At 48.3% G+C, this 27,755-nt stretch overlaps 1 protein-coding gene across 2 annotated transcripts in view; it reads right to left on the reverse strand.

Moving 5' to 3' along the window:
* Nucleotides 1-1,215: 1,215 nt before the first annotated feature.
* Nucleotides 1,216-27,755, reverse strand: part of CAPN9 (calpain 9) — a 43,333-nt gene continuing 16,793 nt past the window's right edge. Inside the window, exons 9-21 of one of the 2 annotated variants that reach the window (XM_066239740.1) lie at nt 25,505-25,582; nt 22,715-22,875; nt 20,866-21,023; nt 20,496-20,704; nt 17,545-17,581; nt 15,983-16,063; nt 14,121-14,178; nt 12,110-12,174; nt 11,581-11,649; nt 11,149-11,227; nt 7,718-7,834; nt 5,311-5,369; nt 1,216-2,934 (exon numbers count right to left, since the gene is read on the reverse strand). In XM_066239740.1, coding sequence (XP_066095837.1) covers nt 2,908-2,934; nt 5,311-5,369; nt 7,718-7,834; nt 11,149-11,227; nt 11,581-11,649; nt 12,110-12,174; nt 14,121-14,178; nt 15,983-16,063; nt 17,545-17,581; nt 20,496-20,704; nt 20,866-21,023; nt 22,715-22,875; nt 25,505-25,582 — 1,198 coding nt within the window. In that variant the 3' untranslated portion in view covers nt 1,216-2,907. The remainder of the gene's footprint in view (nt 2,935-5,310; nt 5,370-7,717; nt 7,835-11,148; nt 11,228-11,580; nt 11,650-12,109; nt 12,175-14,120; nt 14,179-15,982; nt 16,064-17,544; nt 17,582-20,495; nt 20,705-20,865; nt 21,024-22,714; nt 22,876-25,504; nt 25,583-27,755) is intronic. The other variant, XM_066239747.1, reaches the window with a different exon arrangement.

The raw sequence follows: 27,755 nt of genomic DNA on the forward strand, positions 1-27,755 counted from the left end.
GTGAGCACCTTTGCTCAGCTGCAGGTCTCCGCCTGGCTCCACAGGCCAGGCAGGAATGTGTGCCCACGATCAGTAGTGGGACTCTGCCTGTTCTGGGTTTTGGCTGCACCCCCGTGGGAGGAGCCGGCTCCCAAGTCAGGCCACAAACCTCAGTTCCACGGGCAGGGCAAGGCTGTGCTCCTGTGCCCTTGCTCAAGGGCTGGTTGCCCCTTCCGGGGTTCCTGCCATTCTCCCGCAGGCAGGATTGCAGTCTGCAGCCAGTTGGGTTTGACCACTTTTGCATGCCCCCTTCTCCCCACCCAGGCAAGACTGAGCTCACACCTGAGCCTGGTGGTGGCCAGCAGGCTTCCACCCTTGCTGACAGAACTGCACTTCCGCGTCCCACCGCCGCCCGCCCTCCTGCGACCCTCAGCCATGTGGGGTGGGGGTGCTGCAGCTCAGACCCTAAGACTCATGACTGTAGACCCAAAAGCTCCCTCCTTCTAAGCAACTCTGCTCTGAGTGCCGCGGGAGAGCTTGTTTGGCTGGTGTCCTGCTTCCCTTTGCTGGTATTGCTGTTTCTGGGGGGAATATTCACTTCAGATTTGGGGAGTGACTCGTCCTAGGGGCTAGGGTGACTGTCTCTCAAAATGATTCTCCCTGTGCCTCCTAAAATATACTCTCTTCCTGCCACTCTGGTCCTCTCCTCTCTCCCTGTCCCCCGGAGCCCTGGGTGAATGGTTGTGAGAGAGGTGTTCTGTGCAGTCCCTTTAAGAAGAATCCTGGGTCTGAGAAATCAGTCTCTTTCTCACAAACAGTATCCTGACTTGTTTCCAGCTAAACACTGGAAATACTGTCCATATGCCTCTTTGAGGCTCTGGGGCTGCAGTCTGGGGCTTTGTTCCTGGGATTCAGGACCCTCCCCTCTCTGCTAAACTCACTTCCCGCCACGCGAGTCTCTCCCGGCTGCCATTTGCTCCAGGGAGCTGGGCAGCCCTCTCCGTGTTTCCGCTTTTCCTAACAGTCTCGGTGTGGTTCTTCAGTGTTCCTTGGTTGAGGAGTCCTCTTAGTTTAGTCCAAAGTTGGTTTTTCCAGATGATGGTTCTTAAAATTAGTTTGTAATCCACTTTGGTTCTTGGAGGTGGTTGTTGGTACGTCTGCCTACTCCAGCGCCATGTTTGATGATCAGATCATGTATATTTTATTAATGGCTTTATTAGGGTGAAATTTAAATACTCAAAACACTCCCATTATAAGCAAATGCTTTTAATGTCTCTTAGTAAGTTTATAGAGTTGTGCAATCGTCACCACAATCTACTTTTAAAACTTCCCATTATTCCAGAAAGTTCCCTTATGCTGTTTTCAGTTAATGCCCACTTCCACTTCCAGCCCCAGGTGACCACTGACCTGCTTTCTGTCTCTATAGACTTGCCTTTTCTAGGAGTTCTATGTAAATGGAAGTGGAATAAGCACATATCAGCAGTTTATTTAAAAACTTTGCCCTGGCTGATTGGCTCAGTGGTAGAGTATCAGGCTGATGTGTGGCTGTACCAGGTTCGATTCCTGGCCAGGGCAAACAGGAGAGGTGCCCATCTGCTTCTCCACTCTTCCCCCTCTCCTTTCTTTCTATCTCTCTCTTCCCCTCCTGCAGCCAAGGCTCTGTTAGAGCAAAGTTGGCCCGGGCACTGAGGACGGCTCCATGGCCTCTGCCTCAGGCATTAGAATGGCTGTGGTTGCAACGGAGCAACATCCCAGATGGGCAGAGCATTGCCCCCTGGTGGGTTTGCTGGGTGGATCCTGGTCGGGTACACATGCAAGTCTGTCTCTCTGCCTCTGTTTCTCTCTTCAGAAAAAAAAACAAGAAAACCCCCACAAAAAAACCTTTTACAACAATCCTGCACCCATTGCTAGGTAAGCTCGGGGAAGCATTGGGAAGTGAGGGGGGGTACTTGCTGCTCTGTCATCTTTAGTCATTAGTCAGGGGACAGAGTTCTGATGATGCTTCATTTCTAACTTGACTTTCATGCCAACATTCTCTCTTCTTCCCTCTGCACGCTCCTCAGTGCCACCTCATCTGCCACAAGTCTATCAGTAAGAAAATGCAACCCCGCATTTATTGAGCTGATGTCTTATCGTTTATTTCCCATTAGTCTGATTTGCTGGGGTTTCCTGTTCAGTGTCAGGGGATCCAGAGTGTGGCTTCTTCATGCTTCTTCCCCACCATGGTGGAGATGAATGAAATCAAGTCTGACCTGGATCTGGACTCCCTAGGGAGAAATAACATTGCTTCGGCTTTTCTGTCCCAAGAGCTTTGGGTACAAAGCCTGTCGAGGTGTCTAGACTAGACAGAGACTGTTTTCGTTGCCAGCTCTCAGAGGAGGGGTAAAGAGTTTCACATTGTTCCACTCTTACCAGTAAGCACCCAGAGTCCCCTGATGTTTGCCCCGGTAAGGAATCACAGCTACGATGGACAACATGCTTAATTATGTCCTCACGCCCTTTCCTTCTCCTTTCAGGCCACATCCATGTTTATAAAACCATTGTTCTCTACAGGATATTTGAATACAATGGTTGAAGCTACATTAAGCCAGGCTTCTGCATATTAGAACTTGGAATAATTAGTAATGGGAGGAGGTTGGGGAAGTGGAGGAAGAAACTGGTTGGGATGTCTGAGCCTGGACGAGAGGCACAGGTAGGAGCACCAGCCAGCTTGGGGCAGTGATTTAACAAAGCAGCAGCATACAGTCAGACAGCATGGTGGAGCCCATTTCATTCTTCCCGGACCAGGATGCTGTGGGGGTTGTGGAGGAGTAGAGGGCTCAGCAGTAGAAAGGGATGCCCATGGGCCCTGGGCATAATGGCTCTGCACCAGCGCACATGCTGGAGTTCATAGCCCAGCAGGACTGGCTGCATCTCACCGGGGAAGCCTTATATGTTCATTGTCAGGATGATGAACTGGGAAGAAAAAGAAAGAGAGAGAGGTGAGGGCTGGTAAAACCCCTCCATTTCCTTACCAGCCTCAGGAACGGTCCCGGTTTATGTCACAGGAGCTCCTCCATGTGACCATTTTGCCTGCAAACATGGACTTCTGCCTCAATGTGCAACATGGAAAAAAAAAGTCTTAGTACTTTGAATTTCCCTTTCTGAGCGAGTCAAGCCAAGTGCCAAAGATGAGAGAAAGAGAGAGAGAGTGAAATGTGCTTTCTCCCTATGGAGACACAGCCTCCTGGGTCCCCGAGGGCAGGGCAGGATAAAGTGCCTTTTCCTCTTTGTTGAGGGGTCCCTCCACCTTGAACAGGGCTGACCCTCCCTCACAGAGGCGCTGCGGAAAGGGAAGTATGGAGCAGCTGCACAACGTGACTCCTCACCTCCTCCACCCTGAGTGCCTTCTTCCTGTTCTGCCCACTACTGTCTTATCACCACGTGGTGACATGGGGGGGACATAATTTCATGGGGGGATGCTTTTTCTCTCCTTTCTGTCCTCCCTAGCAGAGCATGAACCAAGGTCAAGATGATGGAAGACAGCTCAGTGCAGGAAGACTCTTTTAGCAGAGAAGGCGCAGGTGAGGCCAACTCAGGCTGAGAAAATCTCTGTATCTTGGGTAGAAGGAAGGGGCATTCAGAACAGTGGCTCTTGAATTTGGCCGCACACTGGACTCACCAGGGAAAATTTAAAATATCAATGTTTGGATCCCCACACCTGAGATTTGAATGATTGAATTGGTCTGGGGCACGGCCAGGGCACTGGGGTTGCAAATCTCCCCAGGAGATGCTTATGTGCGGCTGGAGTCGGGCAGGTTAAAAACAGGAGAGAATGCTAGAAAAGAAATGCCCAATTTCTAGTGTCAGTGAACTTGTAATGTATCCAGGGACCTGGGATACAAACATGAGAACATTAGTGACAAGTCAATATAAATAAATTTTCAAATTTTATGATATTACTATGAACCAAACTTTTGGTGTAAGTTTAAGGCTTACATCTCTTTCAGCAAATGGTGAAACTGAGGTTGATTGACCAAAATCAGCGCCCAGGGAGGAGGAAAATTCCATCTCCTGACTAGGACACACTGTCATCCACCTCTTTATCTTGGAATAGTCAATGAATGGTACCCAAATCCAAAGTGGCTAGTGAATTTGGAAGTGAGCTGATGTGTGCGGTGTGAGCCTGGGAAAAACTGCTCAGAGCTGGGGAAGGAGACAGAGGCTGCCTGGCTTCCTACCGTTATGGCCAAGGAGAGCAGAGGTGAACAGAAAGGCACAGGGACAGAAAGGAAAATGTGGGAAATTGAAATCACAGGAACCACTGAAGGAAAATGTCCCATGATCTCCCCTCTGCCTTTGGGCAGGAAGGGGTTTCACCAGAGTTCTCAGACTTCAGTGTGTTTAGGAATCATTGGGGGTCCTGCTAAAGTGAGATCTCATTCAGCAGGTCTGAGGTGAGGCTTGGTACTCGGTGCTTCTTTTTTATTAGATATAATTGACATAGAACATTGCCCACATTCCAGGAACACAATGTGTTGCTATGACACATTTATATACTGCAATATGATTACCATAGTAGTGTTAGCTATCACCTCTATCATGACACATACTTATCATTTCTTTTTTGCCCTGAAAACAAATAAGATCAAGACTCTTAGCAACTCTGAGGCTTATGACACAGTGTTGCTACCTGTAATCACTGTATTTCTAACCAGCTCTGCTAGGTGGTGCCCATGCTGCTGGTTGTCAAACCATGCTAGGCAGCGTGCAGAGGGCAATTGCACCTGGGATGCCTCTTCCAAGCCTCTGAAACTCCATCACGCTCTCCCGCCATCACTTTTGCTGTGATTAGCCCCTGTAATTGCTATCACTTGTGTGTTTTGCAGGGTTTTTGAGGAGTTTGCACTCCTCAAACGTGTGCATACATTTATACATGGGTGTGTGTGCATGCATACATGCCAAGAATCATGAGACCACAGGATGATATAAGGGGGAGGGAACATTGGAATGTAGAAGGCAGGCAGGCTGAGGAGCCCACATGGCAGAAGAAAAAGAAGACAGGGTTTGCTAGCTCACTCTGTTCCTGAGGACTAATCTCTCTATGCCTCAGTTTCCACTTCTGCAAAATGGTGATACTATGAGTCCTTAGCTCATGTGACTATTGTGACAATTACATTGATTGCTAAATGCACAGTACATCAAAACTATTAGCAATCTGATTGCTGTTTTACCCCCAAAGCTAAATGTTAACCCTCACAGGCAATTGGGCATTCAGCAAACGTTTATGGCGTGTGGACTCTGGGCCTGGCCCGGGCTTGATCCCTAAATGGAAGGTAGGCTTGGTCATACCTCATTTATGTTGAGATGAATGAACTCCTTGTTCTTCGCACTGAGAGCCTGGAACACCCCTGATGGGAGAGACATGAGAAAGACATCTTTGCAGGAACCGTTCCTTCCGCAGGCTTAGTTTTTGCCCAGGACGAGGGCCTTCCGTGAAGCCTGTGAAGGAGCTACTCCACTGGTGGTGAGCATGGGTCTCACAGGCCCAGCTCAGGCCCTGACGGGATTACTTTCCATGGCGGGAGGTAGCCTTTTGAAATCCTATGATGGAAGAGGCTGATGACCTCAGCACTGGGTGGTACACGTCGTCATCTACAACATCCAGCCAGTTCCTGAATCCAAAACATTTCCCCATCTTCACTTTTTTTGGGGCTAAGATCCCTTGCAATCCATGGCCCTACTCCCAAAATAAAATCATGTGCACATGAAATTTTGTATGCTCCCTGAAAGCTGAGAGTCCCTTGTGAGAAGTGAGCACTGTAGGTGCTCCCACACATTGGAGGAGCCGGGATAGGAGGGAGAGCCAGCCTCAGCCAGATGCTGAGACAGTGACTCTGCTCTCTCAGCCTCAGTCTCCTTAGTTGAAGTGGGCAAGCCAGTCAACCCTGGCTTCACCTGACAGTCACCTGGGACCTTTAGAAACAACAAAAGGGGGAGGAGGCTGTCATAGAATAAACAAGACAGAGCTCAACAGCCAAATGCAGTGAGCAGATCCTGAGACCACCAGGAGAATGTAAAAAGAGGACCTGTGGAATTTCAGCATGGACCAGGTCTTAGGTGACGTTGAGGACTTACAGAGAATTTTGTAAGATATGCAAATTGGATGATGATTATGCTAAAAACAAGTCTATCTTGTGATAGATAATTACAGATGAAAGGACCAAATTTCTTAGATCTGTCATTAAATAATTCAGAAAAAAATGTTATGTGTTGGGTAATGTTTAGGAAAGATTATATGATGACAATTACTGAGGCTGGGTATAAGGCGCTGGAACCACCTGGGTTGTTTTCACAAACACTGACACGGTGTGCCTCCCCCTAGATTCTAATTCAGTTGGTCTACTGAGTAACCTGGTCATCAAAATTGGGAAGCTCCCTCAGGGATTGTAACATCTCGCTAAGATTGAGAAGCACAGGTGAAGGGAAGGCTCATGGGAAATGATTATTCTTTATACTTAAGAGTCTGATTAAAAATATCTAGAACAAAAAGTTAAAACAATCCGTGGTCTTATTCAAAGTTCTCCAGACAATGAATCTAAAGCGTGGGATCCCAGGTAGGTGCTGATAAGCCCAAAGCACCTTCTCCTTGTCATCCCTCGATTATAAGAGCAAGCTGAGCACCCAGAAGGCTCGGGCCCGAGGGCATTAAGAAAGGAAAAGGGAAGTTGAGAGAGAGAAGCCATCAAGTCTCAATTATTAGGTCATTTTTGACCAACCCGTAGGTCTAATAAGTGAATGTCTTTCAGGAGGGTCTTTGTAAAACTCACTACTCACTGACTACCGGAACCCACCTGGCTGGACATTGAAGGCCCTTAGGACCTGCTCACTTATCTCAAGTCAGCACTGTCAGCCCACGCCTTGTCCACTATACACAGTCCTTGAAGACATGCTCCCAAAAAGCAATACATGTGTTCCCAGTGTCACAAAAGAAGCAGTGGGAGCCCTAGCACGCTTGAAGCAAGGAGCCCAGACCCTGCTGCGGCTTCACCAGAGCCCTGGAGTCACCTAGTGACACACCTTAGAAAATGCTGACGGGACTGGCATCATCGTGGGTGGCTGGTGCAAAATGAAAACATAGGCTCTTTGTTCAAAAATTATGAAGAGTAAAGATGGTGACCCTGGAGGGTTAAACCAAGTGCAGACTCCCTCGGGGGCGTGGGGCCCTGTGCACCTGCCCAGATGGCACCCCCTTGGTGGCTGCCAGGTGCCAAGTTACAGTCCCCAGACGTACTTCAGCTTCAATTTTGCGGCAATACGACAATAAACCTCAAAGGCCACCTGCACATAAACTCTCTCCTTTCTTGGGGTAGCAAATCCTGTTTGAGGTCTAGGGCTTACTTGTACAAAGACATGATGGAGAGAGAGAGAAAGAGAGAGACCCTTCTGACTCTGTGTGTTATGGTGGGATTTGACCTGAAACCGGTTCTTGCTCAGCTCAGAGGCAGGAACCTTTCTCATCTCTGCCTGTCGTCATCCTCTCATAAAGACATTGACTGAATACAGGGAACAACTGTTACAACTGATGCATTGCAGGGAAGATGCACATATTCCCGCACGTCACAGACACAGCTGATGGCTCTCTGGGCCTGTTTTTGTCATGATTTTTGGCAGGTTGTTTCTCATGCTCCTGAAAGGTGACGGAGGGGAGGTGGACTCTCCCCCGGGACTGAGGACATGCAGCCCCCCAGACACTTACGGCTGGCATTCTCCAGTTGGACCAGGCAGTTGAGGAAGTCATCAAAGCCCAGTTGGAGCTCCTCATCTGCATACCTGAGGACGATCAGCTGCAGGAGGTGATTGCTCAGCTGAAAGCCTGTGGGGACAGTGAGGAGACAACACGACTGGGTCCCAAGGGGTGCATCATCAAGGAGTGCCAGTCAGCTGACCAGTGGACAGGGAACTCCCAGACCTGGTCTGAATGCAGTGTGACAGAGTGTGTGTGTGTAGGTGAAGTCGCAGCTGTTTCTTCTGAGTTTAACCCTTTGAGTAGTGAGCTTTTTCCATGCTTGCTGACCCCCAGAAGTGAGTTTCTTTTTCAAAAAATGAAATCATTTTCAATTCCAGTTTTATTAACTTAAAATCATGTTTGTTTGATAATCAATTTATGGAAACAAGAAGAACATACAATAGCCTTTTTTTTTTTAAGGTTGCCTTACACATTTTTAAAATAAAAATCTTGTACTATCGTACCCTGGATGATCAGGAGGCACGAGGACATACATGAATGTTTGTACTACTCAAAGGGTTAATGTGCTACTGGTCTTGGTTTGGACGCCAACCTCCCTCCATTGTGTCTTGCTGACTTTTCAGGACACCTCATTTGGGGGAACTCAATGCTGGGTGGTATCTGAGCCCCATTCCCGTCAGCCTTCTTTCTAGTTCTATGTCCGAGTCTACGTCCAGCTGCATGTCCAGCTCCTGCTAGGCTACAAGATTCCAGCCATCACCCCTGCAGTGAGTGGACATTTCCCAAGGGCATTTTAACCCACAGGTGTTGGTGTAGTGGAAGCTCTAGAAATTTCTCAGAGAATAAAATATTACCATTTGTGATAGCATGAATGGACCTAGACAGTATAATGCTATGAGCAATAAGTCAGACAGAGAAAGACAGAAACCATATGATTTCACTTACATGTGGAATGTAAAGAAAGAAATTAACAAACAAAATAGAAACAGACTCATAGATACAAAGACTAATGGTTGCCAGATGGGAGGGGGTTGGGTGAAAGAGGTGAAGGGCTTAAGATGTACAAATTGGCAGTTACAAAATAGTCATGGGACTGTAAGTACAGCAGAAGGAATATATTGATAGTAATAGTACCCTGATGACTGTGTATGAGGCCATGTGGGTACTGGAAACATCAGGGGAAACACTTTGTAAAGTATATGGCTTTCTGACCACTATGCTGTACACTGGAAACTAATACAAAACAATACTGAATGTCAATTGTAATTGAAAATAAAATTTAAGAAGAAATCGCGTGCCTGGCCAGGCGGTGGCACAGTGGATAGAGCATCAAGCTAGGATGCAGAGGACCCAGGTTTGAAACCCCAAGGTTGCTGGCTTGAGTGCGGGCTCACCAGCTGGAGTGCAGAGTTGCTGGCTTGAGCGTGGAGTTACTGGTTTGAGTGTGGGATCATAGACCCCATGGTCGCTGGCTTGAAGCCCAAGGTCACTCACTGGCTTGAGCCCAAGGTCATTGGCTTGAGCAAGGGATCACTCACTCTGCTGTATCCCCCCAGTCAAGGCACATATGAGAAAGCAATTAATGAACAACTAAGGTACTGCAATGAAGAATTGATGCTTCTCATCTCTCTCTCTTCCTGTCTGTCTGTCCCTATCTGTCCCTCTCTCTGACTCTCTCTCTGTCTCTGTCAAAAAAAAGAAAAAGAAAAAGAAGAAATCACGTTTTTCCAAAGGGTTGCTAGTGCCCACCGTGGATATAAGGGTGCAGGGGCCCATTCACCTCACGCTCAGGGCAGTGAGGATGCCAGGCTGGGGCAGGCGCCTGGGTTTGAGCCTCGTGCTGCTCTGACCAGGGGCCATTGTTTCACTTCCCTGGGCTTTGGTTTTCTCATTGGTTAAATGAGAGGAGGTAAAGTTCCTTTTAGATCAATATTTAACGCTTTGATTTATAACCACTGCCCTCAGGGATGACGTCCCCTTTTCATTTAGATCTCCATGCTCACTTTCCAGGAAATGTTCAAAGTATTCCTCAAAAGCCCACCAGGGTCCTCCTGCCTCCTCAGCCTGATTCCAGACAGAGGAGGTGGCCAGCCCGACATTGAGCACAGGTCCTGGCGCCCACACAGGGGTGCTGGCTGTCGGTGACGTCCAGGTCCCTGGCTGCTCTCAGTGGGAAGCCTCCCCTTCCCTACCCTCCCCAAGTTGGGGTAGGAAAGACTAGGTCACATCCCTCCTCTCTGAAGGGCTCCCCTTGTCCCCATCTCTGTCCTTCTGGCCTAGAAGTGGGGTCTCCACCCCCTAACAAGTTGTCATCTGTGGCACTCTCCACATTTCTTTTTTTTTTTGTATTTTTCTGAAGTGAGAGGCTGGGAGGCAGAGAGACAGACTCCCACATGTGCCTGACTGGGATCCACCCGGCATGCCCCCCAGGGGGTGATGCTCTGCTTATCTGGGGCATTACTCCATTGCAACCAGAGCCATTTTAGCGCCTGAGGTGGAGGCCATAGAGCCATCTTCAGCACCTGGGCCAAGTTTTTGTGGCAATGGAGCCTTGGCTGTGGGAGGGGAAGAGAGAGATTGAGAGAAAGGAGAGGGGGAAGGGTAGAGAAGCAGATGGGTGCTTCTCCTATCAAACTCAGGACTTCTACATACCAGGCCTATGCTCTACCACTGAGCCAACCAGCCAGGGACTCTCCACATTTTGAACCATCTTATTTTCATCTCCCTTGTGTAGGACACAAGATGGTCCTGACTTCATACATCCTGTCCCTTTATCAGACCATGAAGCTGACTGTGCTTCCAGATATTTGGTTTACTTGGGAGGGACCAGATGACAAGCTTTGGCAGGGTGCAGGGGGCAGGCCTGTGAAGCCGGGCTGTGGGCTGCGGTGACTGCCCAAAGCTCAGCTATACGTGGAAGACAGGCGACCCCCAGAGACTCAGTCATGGCAGCTACTCCACCCAGAACCCACCCTTCTTGCAGGAAGCCTGGTATAAACTGTGAGTGAATCATCCAGTTTGGATTCAGACCACTGGGGACAAAGCCAGAAACAGGGCCGCAGATGGCTCCTCCCTGACCCAGGACCAGGTGATGGAAACCAGAGGTTAGAGGTTTGGACGCACTGCAGTTTGCCACCAAAGGGACACACGTAACTAACTCTGTTTGGCCAGGTGCTAGCCAGAGGCTGAGAGGCCCCGGGGGTCAGGTTAAGTTCATCCTTGGTGGGTGCATTTGAGAGATTCCTGCCCATACTGCACGGTGGTTTAAAGCATGGGCCCTGGTGTGAGTGAGGGATGCTGAGTCTGAGGCCCGGCTCAGCCCTGAAGAAGCGTCAGCTCGGAAGGACAGACAGCAGCCCCTCCTCAGGCAGACAGAGAGGCAGGTGGCCACCATAAGGCACCTGAATGCAGTCTGTGCCCACATCCGGGCTTTTTGATACCTGCAGCTCTCAGCGCGGTGCGCAGCTCGTAGGAGGACATGGTGCCGGACCTGTCGGCATCACACTGGAGGAAAAGGCTCTGTGGGAGGACAGCAGAGGCAATGAGGATCACAGAGCCCCCTCCCGGACCATCGATGGCAGTAACTGGGGGCAGTGAGCTCAGGAGGGGATACTCCTCACAGGGGCGGGCAGCAATGGCTGGGGTGGGTTCTTCAGAGGAAGGCGGGCCCTTTTGTTATTTTCATTTGGTCAGTGGCACTGAGATTTGGCTGTAATGTCAGCAATAAATGCTAGAATACCATTCTTTTTTCTTCCCTTTGCCCCCCTGAACACAAAATCCCCAGCTGGCAACACTTTGGTCTCTTAGAACCCTGCTTTCTGCTCTGGGCTTGTATGATCCCCTGGGTGCTGTGTGCTCGCCGGGCTACATACTGTCCACGCCTTCAGTCTGCCCCAGAACACTTTGAATTCATCGAACTCTAGCTTCCCATTGCCACTGGTCTGTGCCAAGTGCGTTAAGGAGACCTTGAGTGAGTGTTAGCTGGAGGCTGCTTGTGGGACCTCTGACCCGGGACCACAGCGGGGAGGGGCAATGGGCTGGGGTGGGTGACCTGGGGACACAGGTTCAGGGCTCTAGAGGAAGTGCTTTAACTGTTAAACCATCAATGTCTGAAGAGAGGATGTGGCCGGGTTGAGATGGCATCGGCATACAAAACTCTTTCATTCTCCTGCATGGGACCCCAAAGTAGCAACAAGATCCCCAAGTCCCTTCAAAAACATTCCCCTCCTTGGACAGGTTGTGCCTTTTGATTCTGTTCCAGGTCTAGCAGCAGGGGCCTCCCAGGCTTTGGTTGCTCTTGTCGAAAAGACCATCGTGCTGGGTATGGGCGCCCGTTTTAGGAAGGTCTGCACTATAGAGAAACACGTAACATCTACTTTTGCATACACATTGGAAGGATACATCCATTAGAGAAATGATGTTTTTGCAGGAAATCAGGCTTAGCTTCTTGAATTTGATGTCCTTTTCTGAAATCACACATGAAAGCAGAGTTCAGATCACCCCTAAGAAGATTTACCTAGTGCCATCTGCTGAAAGTCCAATGGCGTAGTTAGATCTGGGGCTGAGGAGGGTGGTGACGTGGTTGCTCTCTTAGGATGCTGGTGTGAGTAGAAGCTGACATGGCCTTTTGGGGGGAAGATTGGCAAAATATAAAAAAAGCCTTAAAAATAAAAATATCCTTCCATCTATTTATGCCAGTTTTAAGAATACCAAGGAAACAAATACCAATTAAAAATTTTCTCATCAGATTACTTTTTGTTTCTTTGTTGATTAATATTTTTAAGTCGAATTTATTAAATGACACGGTTAACTTAATCATATAGGCTTCAAGTGCCCAACTGTACAACACATCTCTGTACACTGTATTGTGTGTTTACACCTCCAGATCAAGTCTCCATTCACCACCATTTATCCCTCCAACCCTCTTCCACCTCCCTGTCCCAGCTTTTCCCCACACCCCGGCAATCACCACACTGTTGTCCGAGTCCATCAGGTTATTTATATTGGCGAACATTTAGAAATTATCTAAATGACCAGTGGAAGGGCAATAAGTTATGTCCAAAAGGTAGATTAGTACGCAGTTCTTAAGAATCATGTTTTGAAACATATTTAATGACCTGAGAAATTGGAGAAATTTGAACACTCACACACTGCTGATGGAAATGTAAAAGTCACTTTGGAAAAAGTCGGGCAATTATTAAAACAGTAACTACAGAGTTACCATGTAACCCAGCAATTCTCTTAGCTATCTATATAACCCAGAGAAATAAAAACACATGTTCATACAAATAACCTGTACCCAAATGTTCATGGCAGCATTATTTCTAATAGCCAAAAAGTGGCCACAACCTCAATGTCCATCACTGGAGGAATGCATAAAAAGAAGGTGGTCTGTTCATACAGTGGAATACTATCCAGCTGTTATAAAAAGAAATGAAGTGTGACACATGCTACACCATGATGAATGAAAGGAGCCAGTCAAAAAGGACCACATATTATGTAAATCCTTCCATATGAAAAGCCCAGAGTGAGCAGATCTCTAGAAATAGAAAATAGATGAATGTTTGCTAGAGACTGGGGAAAACAGCTCCTGGGAACAGAGCTGCTTTCTGGAATAATGAAATGCTCTAAAATTGATGGTGATGTTAGCACACATCAGTGAACATATCAGAAGCCACTGAATTGTATATGTTAAAATGGGTGAGTCATGTAGTATGTGCTTTGTATCTCAAACCTGTTATATTAAAATATAAAATTGTATCTATAATTTAATACTAATCATGTGTTGTTCATATGTACAGGAGTAGACAAAAAGTGGTTTACAGCTATAATACAAGTAAATAATATAATAATCAATAAATGATAATATAAGAATAAACTCTGGGCCCTGGCTGGGTAGCTCAGTTGGTTAGAGTGTTGTCCCAAATGTCAAGGTTGTGGGTTTGATCCCTTGTAAAGGCATATACAGGAATTAACCAATGCATACATAAATAAGTGGGACAACAATCGATGTTTCCCTCTCTCCTTCTTCCACTTCTTCTCTCTCTCTAAAATTATAAATAAATAAAAATAAACTTGGTGCTTCATGTACTCAAAACTGTGAATCTACTTTTGACCACACACAGACTACATATATGATACATATCCACAAATACAAAGACACACACATAGTTGTTAACAGTGATTATGAGTGGTGAGATGATTGTCATCCTTGTCATCAGGCTTTTACATTTTTTAGAATTATCTACCATAAATCTGTATCATTTTTGTAATCAGGAAATAAGCAATGAAAGCTCTTGTTAAGTCTGTTTAATGTCAGCCCTAGCAGGCAGGTCTGTGGCCCCGGGAAGCAGGGAGCCTGAGAGCTGAGGGGGCCTAGCTGAGGGGGCACAGAGTGGGTGTGAGCACTTACTCTTTTGTAGCACAGCATTTAAAACATACTCCAGTTCCTCTGCTGTCACCTCCATGTCCTGTTAAAGTGGAGAATATTACTTTTTAGGGCCCTCAGAGCCTTCTTTGGGGGTTTCTTTCAGTTCTGACCTTGCTTTGGCTCAGTGATAGACCAGCCCTCAGGAGTTGGCAACAGGCCCTGATCATACCGTGCGTGGCTGCAGCGGCTCGCTTCTCCAGGACCTGCGACCCGACCCAGAAAGCGAGGAGCAAACTGGGCCAGGCCAGCATGCTCGCAGTCCCTGAGCTAAAGTTCCCATGGGATTCTTATATTGGGGGACATTTGGGTCTGAACCCCCTGAGTCCCCAGCCCCTGAACATCAGAACGTTTAAATGCCCACACTGGGGCACTGGGTTTACCCCAGTCACCATTTCAATCAGAAGACCGGGAGTATGGCTCTTATTTTCAAAACCTCTGGGGGTGAATTTCAGAACCACTGATTGAGGGTGCGCCTCTAAATCCCACTACATCTCAGCATGCATAGCACCTAAGAGCTTGTTAGAAATGCAGAATCCTAGGCCTGCACAGCTCTTTGCTGAGGACCATTTATCTCCAGAGGCCCAGTTGACTATGTACAGGATGGTTTGGGCAGCACTGACTTGGGCTTCCTCTTGTCTAGGGTTTTAAACCAGCAAATAACTGGCAGAGTCATTCTCACATATATCTGCCCAGGTTCCACCTCTGGGCATCTGAGGCCTAGGAGTTGGGGGTTGAGGGTTTAGGATGGGTTGGGGTGTTTAGCCCCAGTGAAGAACCACTAATCCAGCCTAACCCCCCACTGAACGGAACAGCCACGTGTCCAAGTGTCCATCCTGCCCGTGGGAAGAAGAGCAGGACCAGCCCTGAGCCCCTGAACTATCCAGATGCTTTCTGAATTAATAAAGTTGAGTGACTCTCCTGAAACAGTCCCCCCTTCATTGGAAACCTCAATCTCTATTTCTGGTCATTTCTGTCCCTCCCTACAACCCTCCGCCACTCCCAGGGGTGCTCACCCAGGCCAACCCTCCAGATGGGCCCTGAGGCTGGGGATTTTCCACACCCTTACCCCCTCACCTGCTCTCCTGCCCGGGGCTGCAGTTCACCACCCTGCCTGCTGTGGTGTAGACAGAACCTCACCTTTCCCCGCCCCAGCCCACTGTCCCCCAGTCTCCTGACTGTGTGTAGGACAGGGCTGAGATCCTCGATCAGGGTTGCATCCCCAGGTCTGGGTGTCACTCTGACAAGTCAGGAGCCCAGTCAGGGTGGGAAACTAACCTAGTCATTAGCATCTTACAATGAATTGGTTACTAGGCTACATTTATTTATGGCTACCAACTGAAGGGCTTCACAGGGACATGGATGGGGCAGTTTCTGGGAAGACAGAGGCCTGAGCAGGTTCAGGGAGAACCCAGGGCCTCTAACAAGCCAGCCGAGTGACAGAGAGGATGGGAATGGGGCCAAGGGGCAAAGGGACACATTCTCTTCTTCCCTGGTGACCTCCATGGCCCTGGTGTTAAGGTACAAAACGCTGGTTTTGTGTTTATAATTTAATGGTGGCTTGAATGATACCACCTTCAAAGAGAGTGAAGAGAAGGCAGTGATTTCTGGGCAGAGTTCAAAGGAGCCATCTCATGATTTTCCCCCACTGGTCTGAGCCCCTCTGGGGGCCAAGCCTCCATCACCAGTGCTGTGAAGGGTGTGGTGGGGGCGCTGTCTGTAGGAGAAGCGACCAGGGCTGATCTCACTTTGCGACTAGCCCCACCATGCCTGGGGAGTGTTGCTGTATCCCTGGGGCTGGGACATCGTGGAGATCAAGACCCTGGGCAGCCACAGCCACACCTCACCTCCCCAGCGACTCGTTCAAACAGGGCCCTGAACTGCTGCTCCTCCTCTGTCTCCTGGCCTGGTGCGGTCGGCTTTGGAATCTAAAAATGAACCAGAGGAGCTTGTATTGGAACCACAGGAAAGAAAAGGTCTGCCTGGAGGTGGCGCCACCGAGGGAGAAGCCCAGACCTCCCAGCCAGATGACATGTGTGCCGTTCAGACGAGTTTGGGATTGGCACTGCCGATGACACAAGGAGCAGTCCCAATTCCTTGTGAAGGCTCCTTGGAAGGAGCGTCTGAGGGTCTTGTTGGTGGCCTCCTCGAGTCCTCCTCGCCGTACAGGTGAGAACACTAAAGGCAGCGGACTCCTGGTGACACTCCCTGCACTTCCTCTGTCTTTTTTTTTTAATTTAATTTAATTTAATTTTATTTTATTTATTCATTTTTAGAGAGGAGAGAAAGGGGGAGAGAGAGAGACAGAGAGGGAGAGAGAGGAGAGAAAGACAGAGAGAGAGACGGAGGGAGGAGCTGGAAGCATCAACTCCCATATGTGCCTTGACCAGGCAAGCCCAGGGTTTCGAACTGGTGACCTCAGCATTTCCAGGTCGCCACTTTATCCACTGCGCCACCACAGGTCAGGCACTTCCTCTGTCTTACCACGCACACTCTTGCCTGTGATAAGCTGCTCGGTCATCGGCATTGGTGACAAAGCTTTGAGAGCAGGAGTCTGTTCCTAGCATGGAGCAGGTGGCTGGGTGCATGGGAAGAGCTCAGCAAGGGCTGTGGGTGTTTGTCTTGTTTTGTTTTTGGGCCCCGTTAATAAGCCACAAACCAGACAGGGCAGCGAGAGCAGCAAGAGCCCTCCTGAGAGCACATCACTGCTATATGGGGGTGTCAGGCTGTCTTGGTGACATCTGAGCACCTTGGGAAAGTCTCAGCGCCCCTCAGAGGCGGATTTAACAGCAGGCACACTGGGCATGCACCCTGGGCCCGACTTCTGAAGGGCCCCACAAAACCCCAACTTTACATTTTTCTAATGACACCCAGTTTGGTTTCATATGTGCCATATTAACATTAATAGTACATATTATTGTTTATTTATTTAAAAATATGGTTAACATGTATTCTTCTACGCCCATGGCCTCAACTGACCTTAATTTGCCTCTGGCACCCTGGACAAGTAGAAAGTTAGCCCTGCTCCCCCAACGCACAACACAAGGAAGAAGAAACGTGTTCCCCCCAGTCCCCAGTGAGAGAATCTGCCGGCCTCTCTAATTTTAAAGATATCCCATCCCCTCCAGATGCATCAACTGTCTCAGGAAACAGAGCAAGTAGACAGCACAGAGAGATCACTCTAATCAGAGGTTTCTACTGGGCACCTACCCGGTTCCTCTGCCAGGTCCTGCGGGCTGGGAGAGGTCAGAAAGCAGAGTCTTGTTCTCCAGGTTAGGATCAAGGTGCTTACCTGATCACAGGTAACCACTCTCTGACCTTTTGAGCTTTATGTGACACTTTGGTTACAAGGACAGGCTCCAGGACAGCCACCGAGTCCTGTACTCCACAGTAACACAGGAAGGCTCACCTCAGGAAGGTCGATATCCACATCTCCATCCAGGTCCCTGCGGAGCGGAACAGACACTGACTCAATGGTGCATTGACTTCCTCATTAGGATCCGCAGCGCTAAAGGGCCCAGAGGTCCTGGAAGGCTCTGTCCCACGGAGCCCCTCTTTGCAGTGCCGTTCACAAGACCTCACTCCCCTCGTCCCGTCCCCCATCTCAGAGCCTGCTCAGCACGCAAACAGAGGGAGCCATCTTGGCCCTCAACAATGGAGAACTTGCATGTTCTGGGTTTCTGGAAGAAAAAGCTAAACTGCAGTCATTCCCATTTCCTGGATGCACTTTAACAAAGAATAATTATGAAGAGTTATATAGAATAGCAAAGCCCCAAGGCCCCGTGAGCCGAGCACTGTCATCACGCTCTCCATAAGCTGTCATCTCCAAAGGAGATCTGTGACCACTGGAGACAGTCCTTTAGCCATTGAGTGTGAATCATCCATGGGGAATTTTAAAGAACACATTGGGTCAAAATAAAAAAGAGGGTCTCTGAAATGGCCCTTCGTATGACTGTCACTCCTTGATCCCACTGCGGGCGAGGGGCTGTGTGGTTATGTGCTATGTCTGGGGAAGATGCTGGAAACATGTTTGCTGTTCACATAGGGTAATGCAGTGTTTGGAAAGCAGTAATACTGAGAGGAGTCACAGGCTCCAGCCTTTGCTGATACTGAAGACATTGGGGAGAATCCAATCTTAGAATGAGACCTGAAGCACACCTACAAGAGGTCTGCTAAAAACTTGAAGGGAACACAGGTCAGCAAACATCAGGATGGAGCCAGGATGGTCCTCCCTTTCCTCCTCCTTCCCTGGGCACAGGACAGAAGCCTTTCAGAGCAGCTTTATTGTTTTGTAGGACTCTCTAATGAAAAGGAAACTAGTGGAAATCGAGCTCAATGTGGCTCTTCTTGGGGAGGGACAAGCTGATTCTATGCTCAGTATCAAAGCAGAGGATCAGGACAAGCATGAATGTGGGGTGAGTTTTGTCGTGTGTCAGCTGCCTATAAATGCCAAGGACTGTGACTGTATCCACTAATGGGACAGAGCACACCGAGTGTAAGACTGGTACAGCCTGGCGCTCTCTCTTGTTCTCGCCTCCCCAAGAAGTTGCCAATCTGTATGAGTTTCGTTTGGGGTGCTTTTGTGTGAACAGATCCTGGAAAATTCATCCTCAGTTTGCACTAGTTTCTGGGACAAGACTGGAGGACAACTTCCCAGCAGAGTTTTTAAAAATTAAAGACTTTACTGCTTCCATTTAACTGACAAGAAAGAGCCATGTCTTTTACGATCAGCTTGGGAAACCCAACCAGACTTTATGACTAGAAGTGCTCTCTCTGCACGTGTACCATCGATCCAATTCTGCCCCACCAACAGAAGGTAAAACCATAGCAGGCTATATAGCCACAGTGGTCTCCTTGTTAGTTGAGGCTGTCCTCTGTTGGGGCCCAATCTGGCTTAAATATGGAATTAGTCGATTTTGCCATTCTCTTGGTTTTATTTTTTTTTTTTTTTTTTTTTTTTTAGATTTTATTTATTCATTATAGAGAGGAGAGAGAGAGAGAAGGGGGGAGGAGCAGGAAGCATCAACTCCCATATGCGCCTTGACCAGGCTAGCCCAGGGTTTTGAACCGGCAGCCTCAGTGTTTCCAGGTTGACGCTTTATCCACTGCGCCACCACAGGTCAGGCTCTCTTGGATTTCTACGATGTCTCAATTGGAAAAATAAATGGCTTTTTGTATCTTGAACCATTTTTTTTTACTTCCACTATAGAGCAACCAATGGGGAATGGACAATAATGAGAACTTTTTTTTCATAGACGTAACTGACACAAAATAATTTTGTTAAGACACTACAAAAGAAAGGTGGAGAATGCCGGGTACGTTCAATGGGAGGCAGAGTCACCAACATTTATTTAAACTGGAATTGCCAGAACATGTCATTCTTTTCTTTCTTTTTTAAAATTTTTTTTTATTTATTGATTTTTAGAGAGAGAGGAGTGAGAGAGAGAGAGAGAGAGAGAAGGGGGGAGGAGCAGGAAGCATCAACTCCCATATGTGCCTTGACCAGGCAAGCCCAGGGTTTCAAACCGGTGACCTCAGTGTTCCAGGTCGACGCTCTATCCCACTTCGCCACCACAGGTCAGGCATTATTTTCTTTCTTAATTTATTTTTTATTAAGTGAGAGGTGGGGTAGGCAGAGAAACAGACTCCTGTATGCACCCCAACCGATCCACCTTATCAGGGCAATGTTCTGTCCAACTGGGGCCATTGCTTCATTGCTCAGCAACCAAGCTATTTTTGTGCCTGAGGTGAGGCCATGGAGCCATCCTCAGTGCCTGGGGCCAACTTACTCGAACCATTTGAGCCACGGCTTCAGAAAAGGAAGAAAGAGAGAAAGAGAAAGAGAGAAGGGGGGGGGAGAGAAGAAGAGGGAGGGGTGGAGAGCAGATGATCACTTCTCCTATGTATCCTGACTGGGAATTGAACCCCAGGACTTCTACATGCCGGGCCGATGCTCTACCACTGAACCAACCAGCCAGGGCCACATGTCATTCTTGCAACTTGCAATAGCTACCCTCTTTGCTGTGCACAGAAATAAGTCTGGCACCCTTAAATGGGGCTCCCACTCCAGAAGCCTCTTGGTAAAAGGACCTGGAAAATGAAGGGCTTCACCCAAGAGAGGGTCTGGTGAGCACCATTCTGGGAGCAATTGGACAGAGTAACTTTTTAATGGTTTTTTGAAGGAGCAGAACTCAAATGGAAATGTATCCTGCTTTGCACATGGGTTAAGAAACCCTTCTGACTGGTTTCTCAGGTACATCAAGGAAAAGAGAAGAATGGGTTCTTGGATCCAACAATCTCCTGGCAACTTCCTTGTGAATGAGCCATTGAATGAAAGGGATTCTTGAACCTGTTACTCACTGGGTGATGGCTTTCTTCTCTGAAAAGATCCTCAGGCAGAAATCAGCTTCCTGGTGGGGCTCAAAGGTGCTAGGTATGAGGATGTACTCCCCGGGCGGCAGCTTGAACCTGTCGGAGACTTCTCTCAGGTTGATGAACGTTTTGCTTCTGGCTTGGGAAGCATGGTACTTGAAGAAATCTTTGTTCAAGTGCTCCTCTTTACCTGGGCACTGCAATGGGAAGGGCAGGGGCGCTAGTGGGGAGATGTTGGTTTTGGGTATTTGGGCACAGTTGGGGGACTGGCCATTGAGTCTCAGGCGTGAGGCCAAAGAAGAACCAGGAATTTAGAGCTCAGAGGGTGAACTCTGGGAAGCAGTTGGCTTCCACCCACCTGGTAAATGGCATAGCCGATGGTCAGCATGTTGGCGCCAAACCTCTTGAGTTTTCTTCTATCCTTTTGCATCAGGGCCACAAGGAAAGTGCACCCCTCCTGCCCATCATCTTTCTCAGTCAGGGACAACTTTATTTGTGGATTGGTCCAAAAGGTATCTGTCATTTAAAAGAGGCAGATTATTTTTCCTCCTTTAAAAGCAAAACAAAACAAAAGACACACACACACACACACACACACACACGCACACCACCCTATCTTCCCAAACCCGAGAAAATTTCTTTTCTTCCTATTCTGATCACCCTGCTGCCCTACTTTCTAGACCCCCTGTGAGAACACAGTGCCCTCTGCTCATTTCCACCTTCCTTTGAACCATTTCTCAGGCAGTCTGTGTGTGTGTGTGTGTGTGTGTGTGTGTGTGTGACAGAGACAGAGAGAGGGATAGATAGGGACAGACAGACAGGAAAGCAGAGACATGAGAAGCATCAGTTCTTCGTTGTGGCACCTTAGCTGTTCACTGACTGCTTTCTCATATATGCCTTAACCAGGGGGCTACAGCAGACTGAGTGACCCCTTGCTCAAGCCAGTGACCTTGGGCTCAAGTCGGTGAACTGTGCTCAAACCAGATGAGCCCGCGCTCAAGCCGGCGACCTCGGGGTTTTGAACCTGGGTCCTCTGCGTCCCAGTCTGACATTCTATCCACTGCACCACTGCCTGGTCAGGTTGCCAGACAGCCTTTTAAAGATGTTCTTGTGGATCTAGTTGGTAACAGTTTGTTCCATCTTAATATTTCCACTTGGCATTTCAAGTGGGATAGCAGTGCACTTATGGCCCAGCACCATCTGATGGTTGTGTAATTTGGCAGAATCGACCTCCTCCTCAGCTCCAGGGGTGAGGTCTGATGAATCTAGGTGAGCCTCTCTTGCCATGAGAATGGAACTAAGCTAATTAGCCCATAGCATTCACCAGGCAGGACTGGTTTGAGGAATTCCCAATTAAAAGGAAATTGAGGACGTTTAATGACATTTAGGAGCTCTTGCTGTGACAATAAAGAAAGCCAGACTCGGCCCTGGCCGGTTGGCTCAGCGGTAGAGCGTTGGCCTGGCGTGCGGGGGACCCGGGTTCGATTCCCGGCCAGGGCACATAGGAGAAGCGCACATTTGCTTCTCCACCCCCCACCCCCTCCTTCCTCTCTGTCTCTCTCTTCCCCTCCCGCAGCCAAGGCTCCATTGGAGCAAAGATGGCCCGGGCGCTGGGGATGGCTCCTTGGCCTCTGCCCCAGGCGCTAGAGTGGCTCTGGTCGTGGCAGAGCGACGCCCGGAGGGGCAGAGTATCGCCCCCTGGTGGGCAGAGCGTGTGCCGGATGGATCCCGGTCGGGCGCATGTGGGAGTCTGTCTGACTGTCTCACCCTGTTTCCAGCTTCGGAAAAATACAAAAAAAAAAAAAAATTAAGAAAAAAGAAAAGAAAGCCAGACTCAGGAAGAATAGAGGAGAAAGGGCAGAACAGAATTACAAACAAACAGGTGATAGGTCTATGCTTGAAGAATGCCCTACTTCTCTGAACTTTTCAGTTACGGAAGGCAATGAATCCTTTTTATTACAGAATTAGTGTTTTCTATCACTTGCCATGGAAAATAACTTAAGTGGGAAAACGAAGGAGTTTCCCTGAGCAATTCTTCCCTAGCTTCCTGCCAAATGGTTTCAACTCTCTTTACCCAATCATACTTGAACTTCTACTAAATGCCACAGTTCAGGCTTTCTCTAGGGTCCTGGCCCTGATCCACTGACATCCCCAGGTTGGACTGAACATTTGGTAATGACAGACAGAATGACAGGCAGACTACCAACCCAGGAAGTTGCGGCAGCCTCCAGCCGTGGAGCCCCGCACCCAACTTCCTTGGTGGATTGTCACCTCCCATTTGTGTTCAGCGTCCTCCTCCAGGGCATCGGGTGTGAGGTTGCAGATCTCAACTTTGTCAAAATGGGCTTTGAAGTCACGAAATGCCATCCTGCAGCAAAGTGGAGAGAAATAATGTGTAGGCAGTGATGCTGTGGTTCGTTCATTCATTCACTCACTCATCTAACAGACAGTGCGCCCATCCTCAAGCAGTGGGAAGACCTCAGGTGTGCAAAGACAGAAAATGCACACACAAAAAAGTTAAGAAAAGAATTACGAAGGCAAAAAGAAACCGAAGGTAACAATATAGGTTGATTACATGTAAGTGTTACAAGAAAATAAAGTCAGATGCAGGAGGAGGGTGCAGGGCTGGGTCCTAACAGAAGTAAGGGAATGCCTCACTGACCAGGTGCAGGGAACCAGGACACTGTGTTTGCTGGGCTCCCACTAAATTTCCTCACTCCTTCTGCCTTGTTTCTCTTTCTACCACCAGCTCGATCACAGGCACAAGTAGCCCATCAAACCCTGGCTCCTACCTCCTGCTCATATTCAGCAATTTGTGTGAGGACTAATTCCCAACTTGAACATTTTTTCTGCAAGTTTTGCTCTTTTCATATAACTCATTAACCCAGAGCCTCTGTGCTCAAAATTTAAGGTAAGTTTGTCTCTAATTTCCAATTCCACAGCTTGTCACTCTTTCAAACATTCTGCATGGTTTCCACAAATTTTGTCTACTTTGGACTTTTCCTGAGGCAGATATAGCTAATGGGTCACCAAAGTTCACCCAAGACAGGGCCATCTAAGAAGGAAGGTGAGCAGTGTGTTACTTCTGGATCAAGGCTTTTAGGAAGTGGGATGTCTTCTTCAATCTTCCCTTTTTCTCCTCCTCTGCTGGCTTTTTGCAGATGACCATGTGGCCCCAGGGGACGTTGGAGCCACACAGTAAGAGGAGTTTGGTCCCTGAGCCACTGCCCAGAGATAGCCACCACAGAGTAGGAATGGCCTCGTGGACTGTTCCATAATTGAGAAATAAACCTCAATGCATTTGTGTCCTTACACATTTTGAGTCTCCTTGTTCCAGCAGCTAGTGTTACCCTAAGTCATCAGTCCTTGAAGTATGGAGCCCGCATAACAATTTCTTTTTACTTTTTAAGTGACAAGAGGAAAGATAGTGAGACAGATTCCCGCATGCACCCCAACTGGTTTCCACCCGGCAGCCCCAGTCTGGGATACAATGCTCACACCGACTGAGCTATCCTCAGCACCTGAGGCTGATGCTCAGACCAACCGAGCCCCTGGCTGTGGGAGAGGAAGAAAGAGTAGAAGGGGAGAGAGAGGGGAAGAAAAGCAGATAGTCACTTCTCCTGCGTGCCCTGACCAGGGATCAAATCTCGGACTTCCACACGCTGGACCAATGCTCTATCCACTAAGCCAACCAGCCAGGGCCAACAGAATTCTGAATATGTGATAGTGTAGCAGTTGGGCAGGAGGTTGCAGGAAATACTGGAGCTGGAAAACAGATATCCATTCTATGAATGTGGCAAAATATTTGCTAAACCTGTTGTCTATAAAAAATAAGGACCCAATAAATCAGGGGTCCCCAAACTTTTTACACAGGGGGCCAGTTCACTATCCCTCAGACCGTTGGAGGGCCGGACTATAAAAAAAAACTATGAACAAATTCCTATGCACACTGCACATATCTTATTTTAAAGTAAAAAAACAAAACGGGAACAAATACAATATTTAAAATAAAGAACAAGTAAATTTAAATCAACAAACTGATCAATATTTCAATGGGAACTATGCTCCTCTCACTGACCCCCAATGAAAGAGGTGCCCCTTCCAGAAGTGTGGCGGGGCTGGATAAATGGCCTCAGGGGGCCACATGTGGCCCGCGGGCCGTAGTTTGGGGACCCCTGCAATAAATGCTTACTGGGCTGTGCTCTAAGGGAAAGAATGGAAAAAGCTGAAATATTAGTGTGGGCTGGTTTCTGCTTGTTGTATTTAATGTGGTGTTATAGGAAAGAGATCAGCTTAGGCAGGGACTAACCAGTTTAAGCACATGACACTAGGGTCAGGCATCAGGAAGTTATGGTCTTGCCAACTGTTTCTGGATGCCGTAAGAAGAAATAAGATGAAAAAAGAAACTTCTAAAAATAAAGGCCCATTAAAATTTTTTTAGTTAAGCAAAGAGACTCAGTCCAGATTAGGCATTTTTCCTTCTCACTTAGGTCTATGCTATTAGATGCTCTCAAGGTAACTGCCTTCAAGGGTTCCTGTCATCACAGTGGGCATGGAGGAAGGGACCCTGCCTGTCTTCAAATTCAGGTGCAAACTCGGAGAGCTCAGAGGAGGAGTGCAGGGGACCAGAGGCTCTGTCCCCTGCTCTCTGGATGACTGAAATGCCCTTGACACCCAGAGAAACCTGGAAGTGCAATGAGTTCCTCAAATGTAACAAATTACATTCTGTGCCAACTTGTATGTATATAAGGGGCTTGAGACTGAATTATTTGAATTGCTCAAAATAAATGAAAGAAAGAAGGAGAAAGAGAGAGAGAAAGAGAGAGAGAGGAAGAGAGGAAGAAAGGAATGGAGAGAGGGAGGGAGGCTGGGAGGGAGGAAGAAGGAAGGAAAGAAGGAAGGAAGGAAAGAAGGTTGGGCTCCTTGCACCTAAGAGCCATGGGGCATGCTCACACCTGCTTTGTGGTTTATACAGAAGTGACAATAGAGCACTGTACCAGAATTCTCCATCATCGAGAGCGGTGTGACACAGGCGCTGCTGCTCTGCTGGGTCAACGGCACGCCACTCGGAAGAGCTAGGAGTGAACACAGTCAGCCTTAGGCAGCGGGCCAGGAGCAGCAGCCAAACCGACACCAGCCTGGGGTGGGTGGAGGAGTGCCCCTCCCCAGGGAGTAGCACAAGGGGTTCGTTGTTGTCATCGTCATCATCATCATCGTCGTTGCTGGTCAGTGACTATTCACTGGGCCCCAGAGATGTGCCTGGGGATCTAGAGGCTGGTTGGCAATGTAGGTTCATGGCAGCTGAGGGAAAAAGGCCCTCAGCACCATTGCCCTCCCCAATGGAAGATTATCATGGGACCATCACAGAGATGAACAGGGTAGCAGAAGGATCCCAACTGGAAGCCACAAATGGATTAAAATGTGTGACCTGGAGCAATTGTCTGACCTCTCCTCTTGGCTAATAAACTGACATTTAAATAGTGATAATAATAGCTTATGTTCACTATGCTTGACACTTTATGTACTAAATATTAATACATTCTTTACCTGACCTCTCTAGGAAGTCATGCCCATCCTATGGACAAGAGGGCTCAGGTGAGCAGCCTCCAAGACCGCTGCATCCCTGCGACCCCCACAGCCACCTCCAAATAGGTCAAATTGAGTCACCAGCACTGCAGTGCACTAGCCAGTGCGGCCACCTCGGCCACCTCCATATATCTTGACCTGAGAGGTGGGAGGGGGCCTGAGAAGGAACATCTCCCCAGGTCCCGCATTCCAAGTTGGAAGAGTAAAGCTATATAAGAGCCACAATTTTCTTTCAAAGCCATTATCTTCTAAGTGCTCAGACCCAGACAATGGGCTGACGGGCCAAGCTGTGCCTTCAGCCCTGAGCTTGTAACAGGCAGGATCAGAATCGGGGATCAGGATGGGGACCGGCTCTCTGTCACCCAAGGCTGAGTGGGAGCAGGAGGCAGGTTTGATGACAACCTGGGTGCCTGTAAAAATTCACTTTTTCCATTTCTTGCTCTGCGTGATTCCTGGGAGAAAGAAAAGTGGCCCCTGCCCTTTGTAGACTGTGTCCTCTAAAGCAAGGGGTTCCAAGTTTACTCATAATATGAAGCAGCACTGATAATTTCAGTTTCAGTATTCCTGTTCTTTCTACAGTGTGTCCATAAAGTCATGGTGCACTTTTGACCGGTCACAGGAAAGCAACAAAAGACGATAGAAATGTAAAATATGCACCAAATAAAGGAAAACCCTCCCAGTTTCTGTAGGATGATGTGGCAGCATGCACGAATGCACAGATGATGACGTAACATCGTTTATACAGCAGAGCAGCCCACGGCCATGCCAGTCGAGATGTGGACAGTACAGAGGAAAGTTCAGTGTGTTCTGTGGCTCACTAAATTCAAATCCGTGACCAAAGTGCAACGTGAATATCGGTGTGTTTATAATGAAGCACCACAACATAGGAATAACATTACTCGGTGGGATAAGCAGTTGAAGGAAACCAGCAGTTTGGTGGAGAAACCCCGTTCTGGTAGGCCATCAGTCAGTGACGAGTCTGTAGAGGCTATACGGGATAGCTACCTAAGGAGCCCTAAAAAACTGTACGTGAGCCCACATCGAACTGCACTGAATAGGTATGAAACTGGGAGAGTTTTCTTTTATTTGGTGCAGATTTCACATTTCTATCGTCTTTTGTTGCTTTCCTGTGACCAGTCAAAAGTGCACCATGACTTTACGGACACACTGTATTTCCACCAGAAGAGGGAGGCTGATCTTCCTTCCTCTGATGATGGCCCGGTCTGAATTGACAAGTAGTCCCTGAGGTGTGTGCGGTGATCCCAGGCTAAAACCTGGTTAATAAAGCCACTGACACATGGACCTGCTGGCCTGGTGGCCTTGTCTGAGCTGAGGACAAACGCTGACTCAGTGTTATTCCAGTCTTAGACATGCTGCAGGGCTCCCCGGGGTCCTACAGGCTGTCAGTGGGCAAGAGGAGGGACAGAGTGGGGGAGAGACAGCTCCAGGTGAGCCCTGCCTGAGCACAGAGACACATCCTGATCCCAGTCACCTGGGCCACTTCCTAAGGGGCAAGGAAGGGACACATACCAGAAACGCAGACCTTTCTTTTAATTGTGGGCCCAATATATGACCCTTGGTTAACTGCTCTGTAATGGGTGATTTCCTATTCTACTTCCTTTGTCTCTCTGCTAGGCCACTGGGCTCTGACCAATGGCCATT

Source organism: Saccopteryx bilineata, chromosome 1, assembly GCF_036850765.1.
Source record: "Saccopteryx bilineata isolate mSacBil1 chromosome 1, mSacBil1_pri_phased_curated, whole genome shotgun sequence".
Classification (NCBI taxonomy): Eukaryota; Metazoa; Chordata; class Mammalia; order Chiroptera; family Emballonuridae; genus Saccopteryx; species Saccopteryx bilineata.